This window comes from Pinus tabuliformis, chromosome 7 (genome assembly GCF_031772625.1).
Source record: "Pinus tabuliformis cultivar Carrire ecotype Pingquan chromosome 7, CPIR1, whole genome shotgun sequence".
Classification (NCBI taxonomy): Eukaryota; Viridiplantae; Streptophyta; class Pinopsida; order Pinales; family Pinaceae; genus Pinus; species Pinus tabuliformis.
Window position 1 is genome coordinate 1,424,543,933 of NC_142293.1, and position 16,420 is coordinate 1,424,560,352.

Consider the following 16,420-nt stretch of genomic DNA (forward strand, 5'->3'; position numbering starts at 1 on the left):
AATATAAATGAAATTATGTATTACTGTGCAGTATGTAGACAATGCCTTGCCTGGCACACTGGATGATTTTAAACAGTTGTTCACTGATATTGGGACATGTGCACGGTACTACCATTGTTGCCTATTTGTCAATGTAGGAAGTCTGAGACATTGACCAGAACCTTATATTCCCTGTAAATCACTTCTTTGACAATGCCACAAAAAATCACAAGTTACTTTGATGTCTAAGAATTATGCAGCCAGGGAAGAATACTTACTTCCCAAGCAGACATATTGTGAAGCCACAGAGGACTAAATAAGTTCCAAATGCCATAAAGGGAATATATAAGTCTGGAGCATTTATATCATAGATAGGTGGCTTGTGTGTGAGACCGCCTGGAATCTGCTCAGCTATCCTTGTCCAATGACCCTAAAAAAACACAGTGAAAACATACAAAAAAAATTAAACTTATGTATGATTACAAACATTCTCAAGCAAAATGAAAATACTACCACTATGGGGAGATGAATTTTCAGTGGAGTCAGATACTTTGTGACTTACCCTGTGCAAAAAGGGAAACAGGATTACTTTCAGCTTGTTCTTCACATATCGGTTGTTCACTTGAAAATAATATTGTGGATGAGAAAAATATTTGCTGACCTGCTCATAAAAATCATCACCTCAGCTTATTAAGAGAAACTTTGTCAATCAGAAGAAATTAAAAAAGGAAACTATTCTTGCTGTAAACCCCTATCCATGGAATCAATTGACTCATCTCTCATTTTAAATGGAGACCTATTAGAAATTTCAAAGTGATTCAACCAGGATAAAAGTGCAACTCATACAATGCTTTGCACATTTTCTGTGCCACTTCCAAAAATTCTTTCCCCATATGCACCTAATCCATCTCGAATAAATCCTGAAGCAGCCCCATAAAATGCATTATTGAATGGATTTGGTGCTGTGTTCGATGGTGGTCTCTACATGCCAGGCTGTCCTCTGAGGTCTTCATACATGACTTTGGGTACTTGTAACAATCAACCAAGTAGAAGAAAGTTAAAAAAACCACGTTACAACCCATAGTTGAAAACTGTCGTCAAATAGAGATGAGATAGCCAGAACTCCACTTCTATGGAGAAAATACAGAGTAGAATTGGATCTAACTCCTTTTGATAACTGCCTAGCTAGAAAAAATTTTATGGTTTACTTTATTGGTAAATTTCAGTTTATAAATGTTAAAATGAGGAAACATGTATGCATACATGTAGAGGCTAAGAGGAAGTTATGCACATTACATCAAATGCATTATTGAATGGATTTGGTGCTGTGTTCGATGGTGGTCTCTGCATGCCAGGCTGTCCTCCGAGGTCTTCATACATGACTTTGGGTACCTATAAAAATCAACGAGGTAGAATAAAGTTAAAAAAACCACGTTACAACCCATAGTTGAAAACTGTCCTCAAATAGAGATGAGATAGCCAGAACTCCACTTCTATGGAGAAAATACAGAGTAGAATTGGATCTGACTCCTTTTCATAACTGGCTAGCTGGAAAATATTCCATGGTTTACTTTATTGGTAAATTTCAGTTTATAAATGTTAAAATGAGGAAACATGTATGCATACATGTAGAGGCTAAGAGGAAGTTATGCACATTGCATAATGTACTCTTTCTTCTCCTTGTGAGGGATTTTTGTCGCGTCTGTTTATTTTTTTTATTAGTAGTGATAAAAATTGTCATTGCCCATTGCTAAATCATAGAACAGTCTTCTGCTCTTTCTTCTCTCTGTTGTTCCATTGTTCCAATGATGTGCATTTTTTTTTTATCATTATAAGGAATTTATATCTTACTATTTCGCTTCATGTATATCTTATATCTCACCTACTCTTTCTTATCATTGTAAGGAAGTTATTTCTTACCATAATTTATACCAATCTCTTGTTTCGCTTCTTGTATCATATTTTGTTATAATTGATTTTTATTAGGAGAGGCACAAGTCGTGATAGGGAGGAAGCTATGCACATGTAATTTGCCAAGGGACTTTCTGGTGCTTAAAAATTAAATTGCCACATATCTCCGCTGGTCTGTCATGAGCGTATTAGCTGTTAATTTGTTAATGTTTAGTTTCATGGCACTTTTAATGAGAATTATCGAGTAGACAATTTTGCATCAAGTACTCTTCTCTTCTTTCAAGAAACAAATATGTAGCTTCACCCAACCAGCTTTATACATACATGCACACACAGCTAGAACAGGTATAATGATGATGGTTCCCTAGCTAGGATCAACTCCACTGCATTACTGGCATGTACATAATTAACGTTTAACTCATCATTGCTACCGAATTATACCTAAATTTATTGCTAGGTCAACTGATCCCATGCAAATGCCAATATTATCCCTTGTTGGGTAAGCCATGTGCAACACCATTGGCGTATCACTGCTACCTATGGAGTTCATGATTGCGTTCAAAATAGGTATATGATGCCAGCCTCCCTAAAGTGAATATGGTAAAGTGTCAACATACAGAGTTTACCTTTGAAATTTGGAAGGCAGGGACTGTAACACCTGCTGTGCCAGCCCTATTGTTAAGCACTCACCCCTAAATTCCTCTGTGGTGAACACGTCTCCCACATGAACATCTGCTGGTTTCCAAGGAGAACACAGTCCGTAGTAGGGGCAAGTTCTCATGATCTATCTATTTATTGGGCTAAGGCTCCTCCCTATTTCTCTTCAACATATGTCATTCTACTCTGAATTCTGCATGTGTGGTGCGTAAGAAACTGACATACTAACAATACCAGTAGACAAAACATGGTGTGAGCACACAATTTTAGAGCAAATTTTGATTGTGCACACCTAAGGATAGGTAGGAGGTGAGGTAATTCAAAGCCCTTCCTTTCAGGTCATGAAATTACATGGGTTAGTAAGGCTAAAATTATATTGAAACTACCCACATTCTTTCCCCTTTCACATCATACTCCATTTCCCTCTTTTTAACTTTGTACAAAAAGAAAATGGGAATTGAATTACTCCTCTTTTCCAGATCGCTGCATTTAGGTGGGTTGGTCAGGCTGCAAATAAATAGAAACTGCCCATGATAGTCCGCAATCGGGCCACTGTTATGTGACTAATGGAATCTGATTGTTGTTATGGTCTGGCTGCTGTTTTCAGGGTCATGTTTCTGACAAGAGGGAGGAGCCAGATAGCTCTTATTACAAACATGAGCTTGGCCCCAGATAGTCCTTCTATATGCCTGGACTGAAGGAATTTGTGAACTTTCACATTCAATAGCTATACATGGTGTTTGAATAGCGTGTTCACTATATGCAATGCCTGCTATTCAACATCCCTAAAATGTGGAGAAATGCACAAGCACAGTGAGTACACCCGAATATAGCATATTAAAGAAAAAAAAATTGTGCATTGTTCACAGGATACTTATTATTACAAAGCCATATGGAGTCCAGTCAGCCTTTTAGAAGGGTCTGCAAAGGGTAAATTAAGTGAGTGAAATACATGGCAAATGCCTCGATTGAACCACATCTCTTAATGTGTAGGATCAGTATTACGATTGGCTGAGAAATGTTCCTATTTCATTGATGTTTTGCCGGTACTGTAAGACTATAAGCATTTTTGAGCCGCTTGAGGTGCTTCTAAATTCCAACAATATGTAGCTTGTCCCTGAATCAAATAACAAGCATTTTGTTAACGTGGATTACCTTGGGTGGTTAATATCAAAGGTTATTCTCCTTCCCGTGTAGGTTGTGCCCTTATTATTGTTTCACCATCAACAGTTAGCCTTCTTAGATTAGATTTCGCATTCATGTCACATCTTCTTTGACTAGAATTCTGTATTGTGGTGAAATTGATGAATTGCAGGTACTCCTATCACGGGAAAAAGAAACCTCTTGTTCTATTATGGAGACAACCTTGACACCGAATGCCATTCCTCTATTGCTGAATGGTTGCACCGAGATTCAACCACTACTTCAGATAATCGATGTAGGTTCCGTTACCTCATTGAAAACAACATCCTCGCACTTCCACATAACTCTATCTGATGGAACACATCAACATAAGACTTTGCTACCATCTGCATATGGCCCACAAGTTGTCTCTGGAGACATCCAAATTGGCTCAATAATTCTGCTCAAAAAAGCAGCTTGCATAGTGCTGCAAAACTCCTCGTAAGGCCCACCATTTGGAATCACCCTCTTTTACTTTTTCCCGCCTAGCCGTTTTTTGCATCAAAAGAAGGAAAATGGAATCTTTATTAATTCATTTCTTACTTGTTTACATAAGGTCCATCCGAGTCATTGAGCTTGAAGTTGTGCAGCGCTCAGTAGCGTTGATGAAGGACACATCGATGCTGCAACATGCACAGACGGGTTCAACCAAATTTACCTCTTCGTCAGCTGAAGATACCTTGCCCTCTGTAGTTACTCCACCAACTACGGCAACAACTCCAACAATTCCATTCACTGCACTCAACCCTTACCGAAAATATTGGTCTATCCAGGGTATAGCATCTGCAAAGACATCATTGAAGGCATACAACAATGTGCGAGGCTCAGGAAAAGTTTTCGGATTTGACCTTATCAACCGTGATAAGGAAGAGATCCACCTTTCTGCATTTGCTGAATTGGCCGAATCTCTTTACAATCTAATTCAGGTTGGGCAACTATACATTGTATCAAATGGCACAGTAAGAGAAGCAAATCCAAACTACAACCACCTCAAGAACAAATGGGAGATTTACTTGTCTGCTGCTTCCACTATCAATCCATGTCCTACAGATGATCCAACGTTTCCCTACCAGAGCTTTCACTTCAAGAATATTGCTGAAGTAAAAAGTGCAACTCCAAATACAAATGTGGATGTCATCGGTGTTGTTACCTCCACGTCACCTACATCAACAATTCGACGAAAAGATGGAAGTGAAACATTAAGGAAAACACTCATACTAAAGGACAAGTCGGGTTTTAGCATTGATGTAACATTATGGGGAGACCACTGTGACTATATAGGACAGCATCTTTCTGAATTCTACTCTTTCGACAACCCACCAATTCTTGCAATCAAAGGAGGCCGCGTGTCTGAATTTAATGGCACCACAATAGGGACGATACCAACGAGCACTCTCACAATAAATCCACAGGTTGAAGAAACTCAGCAATTACATGCATGGTTCCGTGAAACCGGCTATAACTCTTCTTCTCCATCTTTGAGTAGAAACTATGGTGTTGCTTCAAGACGTGCCCTGCCACGAAAGACGCTTCATGAAATTGCTGGCATGCAACCCTCTGATAAAGCAATCTGGGTTTCAGTTCGAGCAACAATTACTGCTCTTCATATGGATGACTTCTACTTTCTAGCATGTCCACTAGATTTCAATGGAAAACAATGCATGAAGAAGGTTGTGGAGCATTCTAACAATCTTTGGCATTGTACAAAATGTAACGGTGACTTCCTAGAATGTGACTATCGTTACAAACTTAAAATTGAGCTACATGACCACACCGGGAATCTACAGAACGTCACAGTTTTCAATGATGCAGGGAACGAGCTCATGGGCATCACGACAAAAGACCTGTTCCTACTTTCTATCGAACCAACTGATCTACAGGAAATTTGTGGCCGGATTTCAGGGCACCGCTTCCAGCTAACACTTTCCATTAAAACAGATTACTTCAACGGTGTTCAACGCTTGCAACCAATACTGATCAATTCAGAAGAAATTCAATATGCCTCTGCATGCAAGGAAGCACTCACCGACATTCAAGCACTGTCCGCTTCAAAACGAACTATTGTTCGCCGCCTTTGAACTTCTTCTTAGGGCTTCATCTACCACGCCTGTTTGTACATAAACAAACATTTCCACACATCTAACTGTCTCATCTTTGTAAATTACACACCCATGTTATTATCATGAAACCTGTAGTTCTCAGTGCAAATACTCTCTTCCAGTCATTCCAACATATGTATGTTTGCCATTTACATTTTACATAATATAAATATCAACATTTGTAAAGAGTCACTACATATGTTTCTCGTTCATTGTCTACATGCTATACATTGATCCCTTACTTGCTAAGCTATGCATTTTATCGCTCAAACATGTCAAACAAAAAATTTTTGAAGAAGAAGGGAACGAAATATTTTTAGTCTTGTTTCTCTCCTCTCAATGATAGATGCTGAAATAACATATGATTTCATAGCATTCCTAATTGCATGTTTTCCCTTCTACCTAATCTACCTACCTTCACCGCTGTTGAACTACAAAAAAAATTAAATCTATGTTCAAAATATAATGTTTTAATTTCACAATGGATGTGCACCCAATAAAATGAGATACCAAACATGCACTACTTGTTTATGAAAACTAACAACTATTACTTGTACTTGTTTAGATATGCCACCAAACAATCAAATTGCGGCCAAAAACAAGCGGCGGCGTATTCTTTATGCACAACAAAAGGATCAAATAAATGCACGACGTCGACTACTTTATGAACACCACAACAACCCTACTACTTCCTCTACATCCCTTCCCACCTCAAATGCCCTCCCACCTATACAAACCAACCCACCACACGTTCATCATATCCAATATAACCCTCCTCTTAACGAAGAACACCGTCGCTTTCGAGAAAGGATTGATGGACTTTCTACCTTGCATGTTTGCACAACATGCAAGGAAGCATACCCAGGAATGAAAACAAAGCTCTTCCACGGTAGACTCTCTTGTTCTCGTTGTGCATCATCTAAATCTACCAATCGTTTTTCTGAACTAAACAACATGGACCCTGGAGAACAACCCTGTGTCCTTCACCAATTAACACAAGTTGAAGAAATGCTCATCGCACGTGTCAACCCCATTCTACAAGTCACTCATTCCCGTGGTGGTCAATATAAATATAGTGGCCATACAATTAGCTTCCCTCAAGATATCACCAGTATTGCCAAATACTTACCCCGGCTGCTCTCTGACTTAGACATCCTCATTGTGAAAAGGCAAAATCCATCTGAAAAGGCCTACGAATTCTACGTTTGCAAATCACGTGTCCTTGCAGCTCTTGAATACAAAATAAAATATGACCCTTACTACCGTGATGTTCAATTGAATTCATCTGCAATTTCTACGCTGCCAGATCTCCCTACAGACATTTCTTCTCTTCTCCACAGTGTAACCACCTCCTCTTTTGAACCCCATCAAACCACTACTGATTCCACTTATAATCCTGATGTCATGCTACCTCCATTAGAAATCCAACCCTCTTCTTTCGTTCCAGTCCTCCCAAATTCATGTACTGAACGTGACCACATTTGTAACTATTTGCACTCGACCCATTCAAGTTCAACAAGCTCTATCGATTGGCCTCCAATATCTCCAACTGCTATAAATGAATACAACACCATCGGCCTCCTTGCCATGGCATTCCCCACACTCTTCCCTACAGGCATTGCAATGATCATGCAACCAAGACTTACAAAAGTTGAAATGCATGAATATGCTTTGCACTTGCTGCACTACCATGATAACCGCTTTGGCCAACACCCAAGATTCCGCTACTATCTTTATAACATTCTAATGCGCCATCGTAGCCAAGCAACAGCCAGTGTTTTCGTGAAGAAGTACATTGAGAACAACTTGCCAACAACGGTATCAGACCTACGCCAGTGTCTTCATGACTCTCCGGATTCAAGATTGCCAGAGCAAATAATGAGGTTTGGGTCAGCACTACGAGGAACACGGTCTTTCTGGAACAAACGCTGATCTGAGCTGACTGACATGATCACGCAAATAGGAAGCCCAACATTCTTCTTCACTCTCAGTGCAGCTGATACTAAATGGCACGACTTGCACACAATCATGCCCACCAGTGTTCCTTCCACTTCAGTCAACCCCTTCCAATGGAAAATCCAAAACATAATTGAAAACCCACATCTAACAGACCAATATATGCATTGTAGATTTACAATTTTCCTTGAAGAAATCCTTCAAAAAGGCCTCCATGCAACCGACTACTGGTGCAGGTATTATTTAATATACATATCCCTCTACATTAATTTTATACATTGCATATACATGTATTAACTAAATGTACCCTTCATGTTATATTCAGATACGAATGGCAACACAGAGGATCCGCACACATTCATGGCTTCCTCTGGCTACAAAATGCACCAGACATGGACACACTTGATTGGGACAATGCATTAGAAGTTGCTAATGCACAGAAATATTTCGACCACTACGTAACTGCTTGGAATCCATGTCAGGCAGAACACCGAACTATTCCGCTTCACCAGCCAACAATTCATAACCCGTGTCTCCTTGACACAGCAGCAATATTCGCGTCCAATCAATTTGAAGACTACACAGAGCTTGTCAACTGCGTTCAACGTCATACAAAGTGTCATGAATCTTCTTGTCTTCGTAAGAAAGACAATGTGCTTAGTTGCCGATATGGAGTACCGTGGGAATTGAAGTCCACTTCTTCACTTTTCATTGATGAGAAGGGTCATAAAACCTATGTCCCTACTCGCAATGATGAAAGATTGAATATTCACAACGCCGATCTACTCTCTATTTGGAGAGCAAATGTTGATTGCCAACCAGTCCTTTCTCGCCATGCTGTATTGAAATATATTTCAAAATATGCAACAAAAGCGGAGACAAGATCTGAGAGCTACCGTCAAATGCTATCGCGACTATCACAAAGTGCCCTTCCAGAAGCACCTACTAGTGGTGTCATCCGAAAACTCCTTACAGAAACCATTGCAGATAGAGACATTGGTGCACAAGAGATATGCCATATGTTACAAAAGCTACCTCTCTCTCTTTGCAGCCGTACATTCCGTTCTTTGAATGTCAACAGGGCTGTTTTCAAACGTGTTTCGCAAGATACTGAAAATCCTGGTCCGACACCAAACTTTATCGTTGCATATATGAACAGGCCTGCCTCACTAGAACCATTGCCCCTCCTTGAAGCTGCTCGCTCGTGGTCATATTCTGCCCAGTGGAGAAGAAACCACTGGAAACACATATTCCCCCCAATGATTGTACATGTCTTGCCCCATTACAATGTCATTCCTTCCTCTACTAATCCTTCTTATGCCACCTTCTGTTGGAGTGAATTACTCTTGTATTTCCCCTTCCGAACACTCCCTGATGATATCGGTTCAACTGATGCAGAAATTATTGCACACTGGGAGCAAAAAAAAGGTGCATATACACCATGGCATGTCCATCGCGAACCAGAAAACCCACAAAGCCCACCTACTGAAGATCAACCTACCCCACACACACCCCCTGATTCCATGCAGATGAATGAATGGCAAATCCTCTCTCAACTACACCCAGGTTACAATATTGCAATTGATGACCTCGACATGATTGGCTACCGCGACTTTGATGTCAACCACAATTGGTCACAAAATACTGTCCCTTTCCCCTTGCAAGAAACTGCTATCAATTTCATTGAATTCAACCGCTCACCCATTCAAAACCAACATCATTCATTTTCCAACCTTCCCCATGATCATACATTATCCCCTAGCCAAAGCATAGCTTTCACCGCTGTTTTTACACACTTCAAAACCCCTTCACCAAAATCCCCACGGAAGATCGTCGTACAAGGAACAACTGGCACAGGAAAATCCCATTTGATTAAATGCCTGCACCAAGCATTTGTGGAAAACTCGCCAGCCAACAAAAACCCTTTATTGCTACTTGCACCAACCGGCGTTGCAGCTTTCAACATAAATGCCCTCACAATTCACTCTGCCCTTCATATCCCTATCCAGACAATGCATCCTCTCGAAGGCCAGCCGCTCCTACACCTACAAGAGCAACTCCGTCATGTAGAATACATCCTCATTGACGAAATGAGCTTCATCGGTCCAAAAATGCTTTCTCGCATTGACGATCGTCTAAGAGAGGCATTCCCTCTTCATCGGAATACACCATTTGGTAATCGCTCAATTATCCTTGTCGGAGATTTAGGCCAACTACCACCTGTAAAAGACATTCCTTTATATGCTGGGACATCGCGTGGCACTGCACTTTGGCGCAGCTTCGACATGTTCATAACACTTTCAACCGTTTTCCGTCAACAAGGAGCTAGCTCGTCCCAGGTTGCTTTCCGGCAAATACTTGCAAATCTTAGGAATGGAATATCTACACTTGAAGATTGGCAACATCTAATGTCAAGAACAAGTTCATCTCTTACACATGAAGAGAAATGCACATTCGATGAGTCCATGCACCTATTCGCAACAAACAACGCAGTTGTCTTGCATAATAAAAAAATGCTCAAACAATTGAACATCCCATTAGCACTTTGCTCTGCGGAACAACAAAGGCAGAAAACTCCTACTACAACAGAAGATGAGCACCTACCTGCAAAGGTGCTCTTATGCAGTGAACAAAAAGTTATGCTCACCAGCAACTTATGGGTACATGCAGGCCTTGTCAATGGCGCGCTTGGGAAGGTCATCTCAATATTTTATTCAATTGACTCAAAACCCCCAGCATTACCATCCTTTGTGGTTGTTGACTTTCGACAATACAGAGGAACACCGTGGGACATTTCACACCCAACATATGTACCCATTCCTCCCATCACAAGGGGTGCACGCCGTCAGATACCACTTCAAATGGCATGGGCTTTAACGATACACAAGTCACAAGGAATGACATTAGACAAAGCAACAGTGGACATCGGCACTAGAGAACGCCAAGGGCTAACATTCACTGCAATCTCAAGGGTGCGGTCACTAGCAGACATACACATCAATCCAGCATTCCCATTCTCCCGCATTGCACAAATGCACAGGAATCCATATCTTAAGCGTAGACAGCAAGAGGAATCATTCCTTGCATCAAAATCTATCCAGGATAATCCACTTTAGCCAATCATACAACCTGTCTTCCAGAATTACCCACATGGTAAACACCACTCACTACATAACGAAGTTTCACATAGATTTCTTGCTTTTACATTTAATTTCATATGGTTTTATACTCATTTGGAATCGTTTAATTTATTTCGAATACTCAAACAAAATCGTCAAACATATTCATTGTCACTTACAATGTTTCCTTTTTGGATGGCAACAGGTATGAATACATGCTACCTACGAAGGTTGTACGAGTGTTGCGAAGAAATTCAGCAACAAGAACTTACATTACAAGATATGCAGACAAGGATCCTGCCACAACAATCAATGCCACTTTACCGTTTGCGTCCAGCGATTGAATTGTTAAAGAAAATAAGGAACATACTTAAGATAACAATTCACATCCATGAAAGGGATGCACACAGGCAGATGCGCCATCAATTGCAGGAACAGCTCGCACAATATGGCACCACAATAAACACTAACTGGTGTTGCCGATGCCATGGCCCATCATGCATATATGATTAGCGGCTCATTCTCAATTACATCTCTACATAATAGAATGCTTTCATTGTACATATGTTTAGAAGCCAACGAATACTTTCATTGTATATATGTTTAGTTATATCTGGCATGTTTAGTTATATCTTAATAGAACTGTTCTCTGTTGTATGAACAAAAAGTATTCAATTACGTGGTCCACTGCTCTTTGTTTTGGGTTTTATGAATCAACCAACAACATTTTCTATAAAGAAAAACGTTTCTCACTTTAGATAGGTCGATGTTTACAACAACCTATTGAAAAAGTAATAAGGGCATTTATCCAAATGCAGTAAGAATGAATGGAATATAAAATCATTCATTACAACCACCATAATAAAGAAATAATCTAAACCTTGGTGTCCAAAATCACAATCCTAAAATAATATGATAGCCAGCACAACCAAACTTCATAAGATAGTATGGCCAAGGTCTACTAAATTTAAGGCATCCACAACACGGTGCATTTTCTGTTCTCTGAATGGTTAAGCAGGTAGTTGAGATGAGTTGTTTTCCAATTGAAAGCAGTATACCCCACAACAGGGGTTCACGTACTTGATAAAACAGTTCTCTCTGGTATGAACAAAGAATAATCGAGTACATGGTCCACTGCTCTGTGTTTTTCGTTGGTTAAATGCTCTGTGTTTTGCAATAAGAGAGAGCAGGTTGGGCTCTAGAGCCCAAATGGCAAGATTCCTTCTACATTAAACAACAAAAACATGTCAGCATTTTAGCCTTTCATCACATTCACATACTTCACTTTTATATCATTTGCATGTTCAGCTTTGGAAGATGCTCCAGACACTCACAATGGGTTGCACACTGCTATTAATCTGTATTCTATTACAAATGGGAGGCAGGAGGAATGTATCTGTGATGGCCTCTGTTGCTTTTCCTGGGATGAAAGAGCAGTATGAGACGCTGAGATTGAGCCCTGGGGCTTCTGAAAAAGATGTGAAGAGAGCCTACCGTCACCTTGCATTGCAGGTATGCAAGTTTCCATTTGAAGCTATGCCTCTTACTTTCAAGATCAGATATTTTCAATAAATCTTCCATTTCTGAAGCAAATAGAAAAAGAGATACAGGTTTGAAATAGAAATTAAAAATGTCAGACTTCACACATTCTTGAGAATTTTTAAGAAAATTTGTCTGGCAATATCCCTGGTCATATATAATGTCAGAAAACATTAATATTGCACTCATATGTTGATATAATCTGGTTACAGTATCATCCGGATGTTTGCAAAGGAGATGTGCGTGGGGTTCAATTTCACAAGATCCATCAGGCTTCTGAGGTAAATTGCCTGCCTAAGAGTAATCTTTATCTATATGCATTTTCATTCTGTAATATGGGAGTCTTATGCAGGCCCACGATTTTCTGATTGTTGTTACTTTTGTGATAATGAGCAGACGTTAATGTCCAGTTTAGCAAAGGCAAAGCAGCAAAGCTATTCTGCTGATTACTTTGTGGAGGGCATGATGGGAATCAATAACGATTATTGGGACGAGTGGGAAGAATGGATGGGATGGGAAGGAGCTGGAACCCTTGATTATTCCTCTCATATTAACATTTATGCCTGATGAAATTTTATCATAGACTGTGTAGGTGTCTATTGTCCGGCCTTGCAAACAGTTATGGCCTCTCCATTACCGATCCCATGTTGACTGTTATGGGCTATCTATAAAGTTCCTGCTATTGGCAGAAAAACAACTGTTTTAGAAAGCCCATAAAGCTTCTTCATTCATCTCCTGGAAATACAATATGTTCTTCTAACTGTATAGTTGATTTTATTTATCTTCCGTTGGTTTCCATAACACAAAGGACTTACTGATCCAGATGAAGCAACAACTTTCTGAGTTGTCTCTGTTTTAGTGAGTCATTTGATTTGGTCATGGGTCCTGATTATTTTTTATTAAGAGATCTTTGATCATTGAGATGAAATGCTGCCGTTTCATTACATAATGCAAAATTTCTACATATTTGATCCTTGAGACATAATGAAACCGTTTCATTCCATAATGAATTTTTCTATTGTATATCATCCTGAACAAGGCATTATTCTTGGCTGTAACTATAGGCAATCCCTGCCTGTATTTGCAGGATTCAAATGTTGTTAAGTTTTACCATTAATGTTAATTTTACATGTTTCATCTGGGACTTAGATATATTCAATCAATTAGTTTTGAGTATGTGCTTTCTAGATTGTTACCGTGACAAATCTAGGGTAATCCCTGACAAATTATGCTTGGGGCTATAATTGTGGAGCCATTGAGTGCAGAATTGATGCGTAGATCCTGTAGCAAGAGAGATCTGAACTGTGCTACACTGGCAAAGTTAATGAGGGCGATTGAAGTAGGCAAAGTGTCCAGGTTACAGATGTAGCGGCGAAGAGTGGCCAACAATGGGGTGGCACTAAAACTACTTATGTGATAGATACGGAAGAAGAAACTCATCACAATTTCGAAAGTATTCATATTTGCCATTTAAAATGTAAATTCTTCTGATTCCTTTTTCAAGAAAACAGTGGGAATTTATAGATTGTGTTTCTTTGTTTACATTAATGATAAAAGATCCAGACGAAATTCCCTGAAGGCTTGTTCTTTTTCAGGGTTTGAGTGAAAAATGTCGCTGCGTATGTATCCTACTTATGGAAAAGGGTATAAACAGTTTTGGGGCAGCAAAGATTGCTCCAGAGAAAATTCCAAGAAACTGAAATCATTTTAATTGAATTTGAAATTGTAGAAACCTTGAACCCCTTTCTTTGTTTGAAATCAAAGTTGAAGATGATTGGTGTGAGTAGAAGGAAAATGAGTGTATGGGAGTGTAGAAGGAAAAATATCTGGAGACACAGATTATGTGAGGAAGAAAAACACAAAGATGATCTAAAACTATTGTTAGAATTGGATATCAAAGAAACCTGTTAACCTATTGCGAATGAGTGATGCATAAGCAGTGTTATGTGGGGGAAATTGGTGTGTGACCAATGTTCTGTGTGAACTGGCGATCATTGGGAGTTGTTATCTGGAGACACATATTAGCGTATAACTGAAAATTTTGGTTGAGACTATTTCCATTTTTGGAAAGCCAAATTGTAAAATGCCCTTTAAAGGAAGGATGTGTAGGGATTGCAGAAATTTCCAGAATCAAATTCTTGATGTAAATTTTTAAAAATTCACCTTATATTAAAGGTTTCTAATTTTTTTGAGAGTGCTCTTTCTTCTTTTTAAACCCCTTAAAGGTGGGGTGGGGATGTAAGATATATATTTTATTTGTAAAAATTCAGACAAGTAAATAGAACATTTAAAATATTTGCACTGTTTTGCCTCTTAAAATGCTTGAAAATGAAAGTTTGAATTGTATCTTGGACAGAGCATAGATTAATAAGTGCTAAAAGCTTGCTTTGAGGGCCAGAGAAATACATATTGTTTTGAATGGTGGGTTTGCCAAAATGGAATCTAAAACCACTATATTTGAGGACTTAAGTATGTAAAACAAAATGAGATAAGTGCTAAAAGCTTGCTTTGAGGGCCAGAGAAATACATATTGTTTTGAATGGTGGGTTTGCCAAAATGGAATCTAAAACCACTATATTTGAGGACTTAAGTATGTAAAACAAAATGAGAGACAAAGTCTGAAAGGCCAAGCATGAAACATAAAACCAAGAATTTCAGGCATCTAATGAACGCAGATCAAACAACTCGACTCGAAATTTGTTACAGGTCATGTTTGATGATTGGCTATTCCAAGACATCAAAGCGAAATGTTGGCCTTCTTATGATGTTGACATCATCAAAGCCTTTGCTAAGTCACCTTCCTTTTACAATTTTCCAACCTTACTCTAACGAACTCTAGAAGAATATGGTACTGCATGGCAATCCAATCTGTATCAAAATTGACAATTTTTGCTTTGAACTGCCCCTCTTGCAGTGAGAAAATTTATTCTGACAACAAACAAGTACTTATTTAAAATCGGTTTCAAAATTTTAATAATGTTAATGTTTTAGTTCTACTGTCAACCAGTAATGTAAGTGATTTGTTTTAACATTTGCAAATCACAAATTTCTCCACTTTTCATTTACCATGTACAACGTTGTAATTTACTTTCTATTTAAAAAAAAAACGTGTTGCCAATAATCTATTGAACCTATTGAGCTTTAAGTATGAATGCGTTCTACACTTACTATATTAATATGAATGGTTTGGTTTTGGTTTTGTTCTTCTAATATCAAATGTACTGGTACAGGATGGTCAACGTGGTTATTGCCTTCGTCACTACTTAACTTTATATATGCTTGACTATCTATATAACTTTCTTCCTTTCACTAATCCTATCGGCCTCTCTTTGTACCTTTTGGGACAATTACTAGTATTTTAACAAGAAGATATTTCGCATTAAGTTATGGACTTGCATCTCAAAATCAATATCTTAATAAGTAAAGCTTTTGGTGTGAATAATCTCTCATAAATTGTGTTCTCTCACAATCGTTATGTATGTAGGACCATTTGCAACGCATGATAACATAAAGACCAGGAAAATATTATGTTATAAGAGTTAAATCTAAAATACCTAGTATACTTATAAAAAATTTGTACATGACCTATTTAGAACCACGTGTTTCAAAATAATTTGATAATTAAGATTTAGGTGCCTAAACCTTTCATCATGATTAAAGGTAAATTATTGTGATCTTTTTATTTGTAATAATATTTTGAGTAGAATGGGGGCTGACACATGTGGGAGGGACCATATTAGATCTTGAAGGAAAACTTAAAATAACCCTTGCAAAGGATTTTGGAATATCTACAAACAATGAGGTCAAGGTTTATACTCTTTTTCGTGGTCTCTTTCTAACAAAAGGAATTTAATATAAAATCTCTATCATCATCGAAAATTCAAGCATCATTATCATCTTGATGGTTATGAAATCAATCTCGTCAAATAGCAAGCTTGCTTTAGTCATTTCTCAAACCAATAATAAGGTCAATAACCT

The 16,420-nt window shown here is 38.6% G+C and overlaps 2 protein-coding genes and 1 pseudogene across 3 annotated transcripts; 2 read left to right on the forward strand and 1 right to left on the reverse strand.

The window, feature by feature from the left end:
• Positions 1-253: 253 nt before the first annotated feature.
• LOC149253021 (uncharacterized) lies at positions 254-996 on the reverse strand (annotated as a pseudogene). Its single transcript, XR_016266107.1, has 3 exons — positions 826-996; positions 542-640; positions 254-409 (listed from the first exon to the last, which is right to left on the reverse strand). The product of XR_016266107.1 is annotated as an uncharacterized LOC149253021 (transcript).
• A 3,353-nt stretch (positions 997-4,349) lies between these two features.
• On the forward strand, positions 4,350-5,807 carry LOC149253022 (replication protein A 70 kDa DNA-binding subunit E-like). The gene is made up of 3 exons (XM_089454340.1): positions 4,350-4,688; positions 5,016-5,357; positions 5,517-5,807. The coding sequence occupies exons 1-3, from the start codon at positions 4,350-4,352 to the stop codon at positions 5,805-5,807; spliced, it is 972 nt and encodes a 323-aa protein (XP_089310466.1).
• Positions 5,808-7,574: 1,767 nt separating this feature from the next.
• LOC149253023 (uncharacterized) lies at positions 7,575-13,009 on the forward strand. Its single transcript, XM_089454341.1, has 6 exons — positions 7,575-7,711; positions 8,110-8,507; positions 8,607-10,480; positions 12,212-12,415; positions 12,655-12,723; positions 12,839-13,009. Exons 1-6 carry the CDS (start codon positions 7,575-7,577, stop codon positions 13,007-13,009), a joined length of 2,853 nt encoding a protein of 950 aa, XP_089310467.1.
• The last annotated feature ends 3,411 nt before the right edge of the window (positions 13,010-16,420 follow it).

Coding starts and splice junctions, on each gene's coding strand:
- LOC149253022 (XM_089454340.1), top strand. CDS start 4,350: ATGCTGCAACATGCACAGACGGGTTCAACCAAATTTACCTCTTCGTCA. Junction 4,689..5,015: donor ACATTGTATCAAATGGCACA/GTAAGAGAAGCA, acceptor TATATAGGACAG/CATCTTTCTGAATTCTACTC. Junction 5,358..5,516: donor TGGATGACTTCTACTTTCTA/GCATGTCCACTA, acceptor GGGAATCTACAG/AACGTCACAGTTTTCAATGA.
- LOC149253023 (XM_089454341.1), top strand. CDS start 7,575: ATGCGCCATCGTAGCCAAGCAACAGCCAGTGTTTTCGTGAAGAAGTAC. Junction 8,508..8,606: donor ACTTTTCATTGATGAGAAGG/GTCATAAAACCT, acceptor ATTGCCAACCAG/TCCTTTCTCGCCATGCTGTA. Junction 12,724..12,838: donor AGATCCATCAGGCTTCTGAG/GTAAATTGCCTG, acceptor GATAATGAGCAG/ACGTTAATGTCCAGTTTAGC.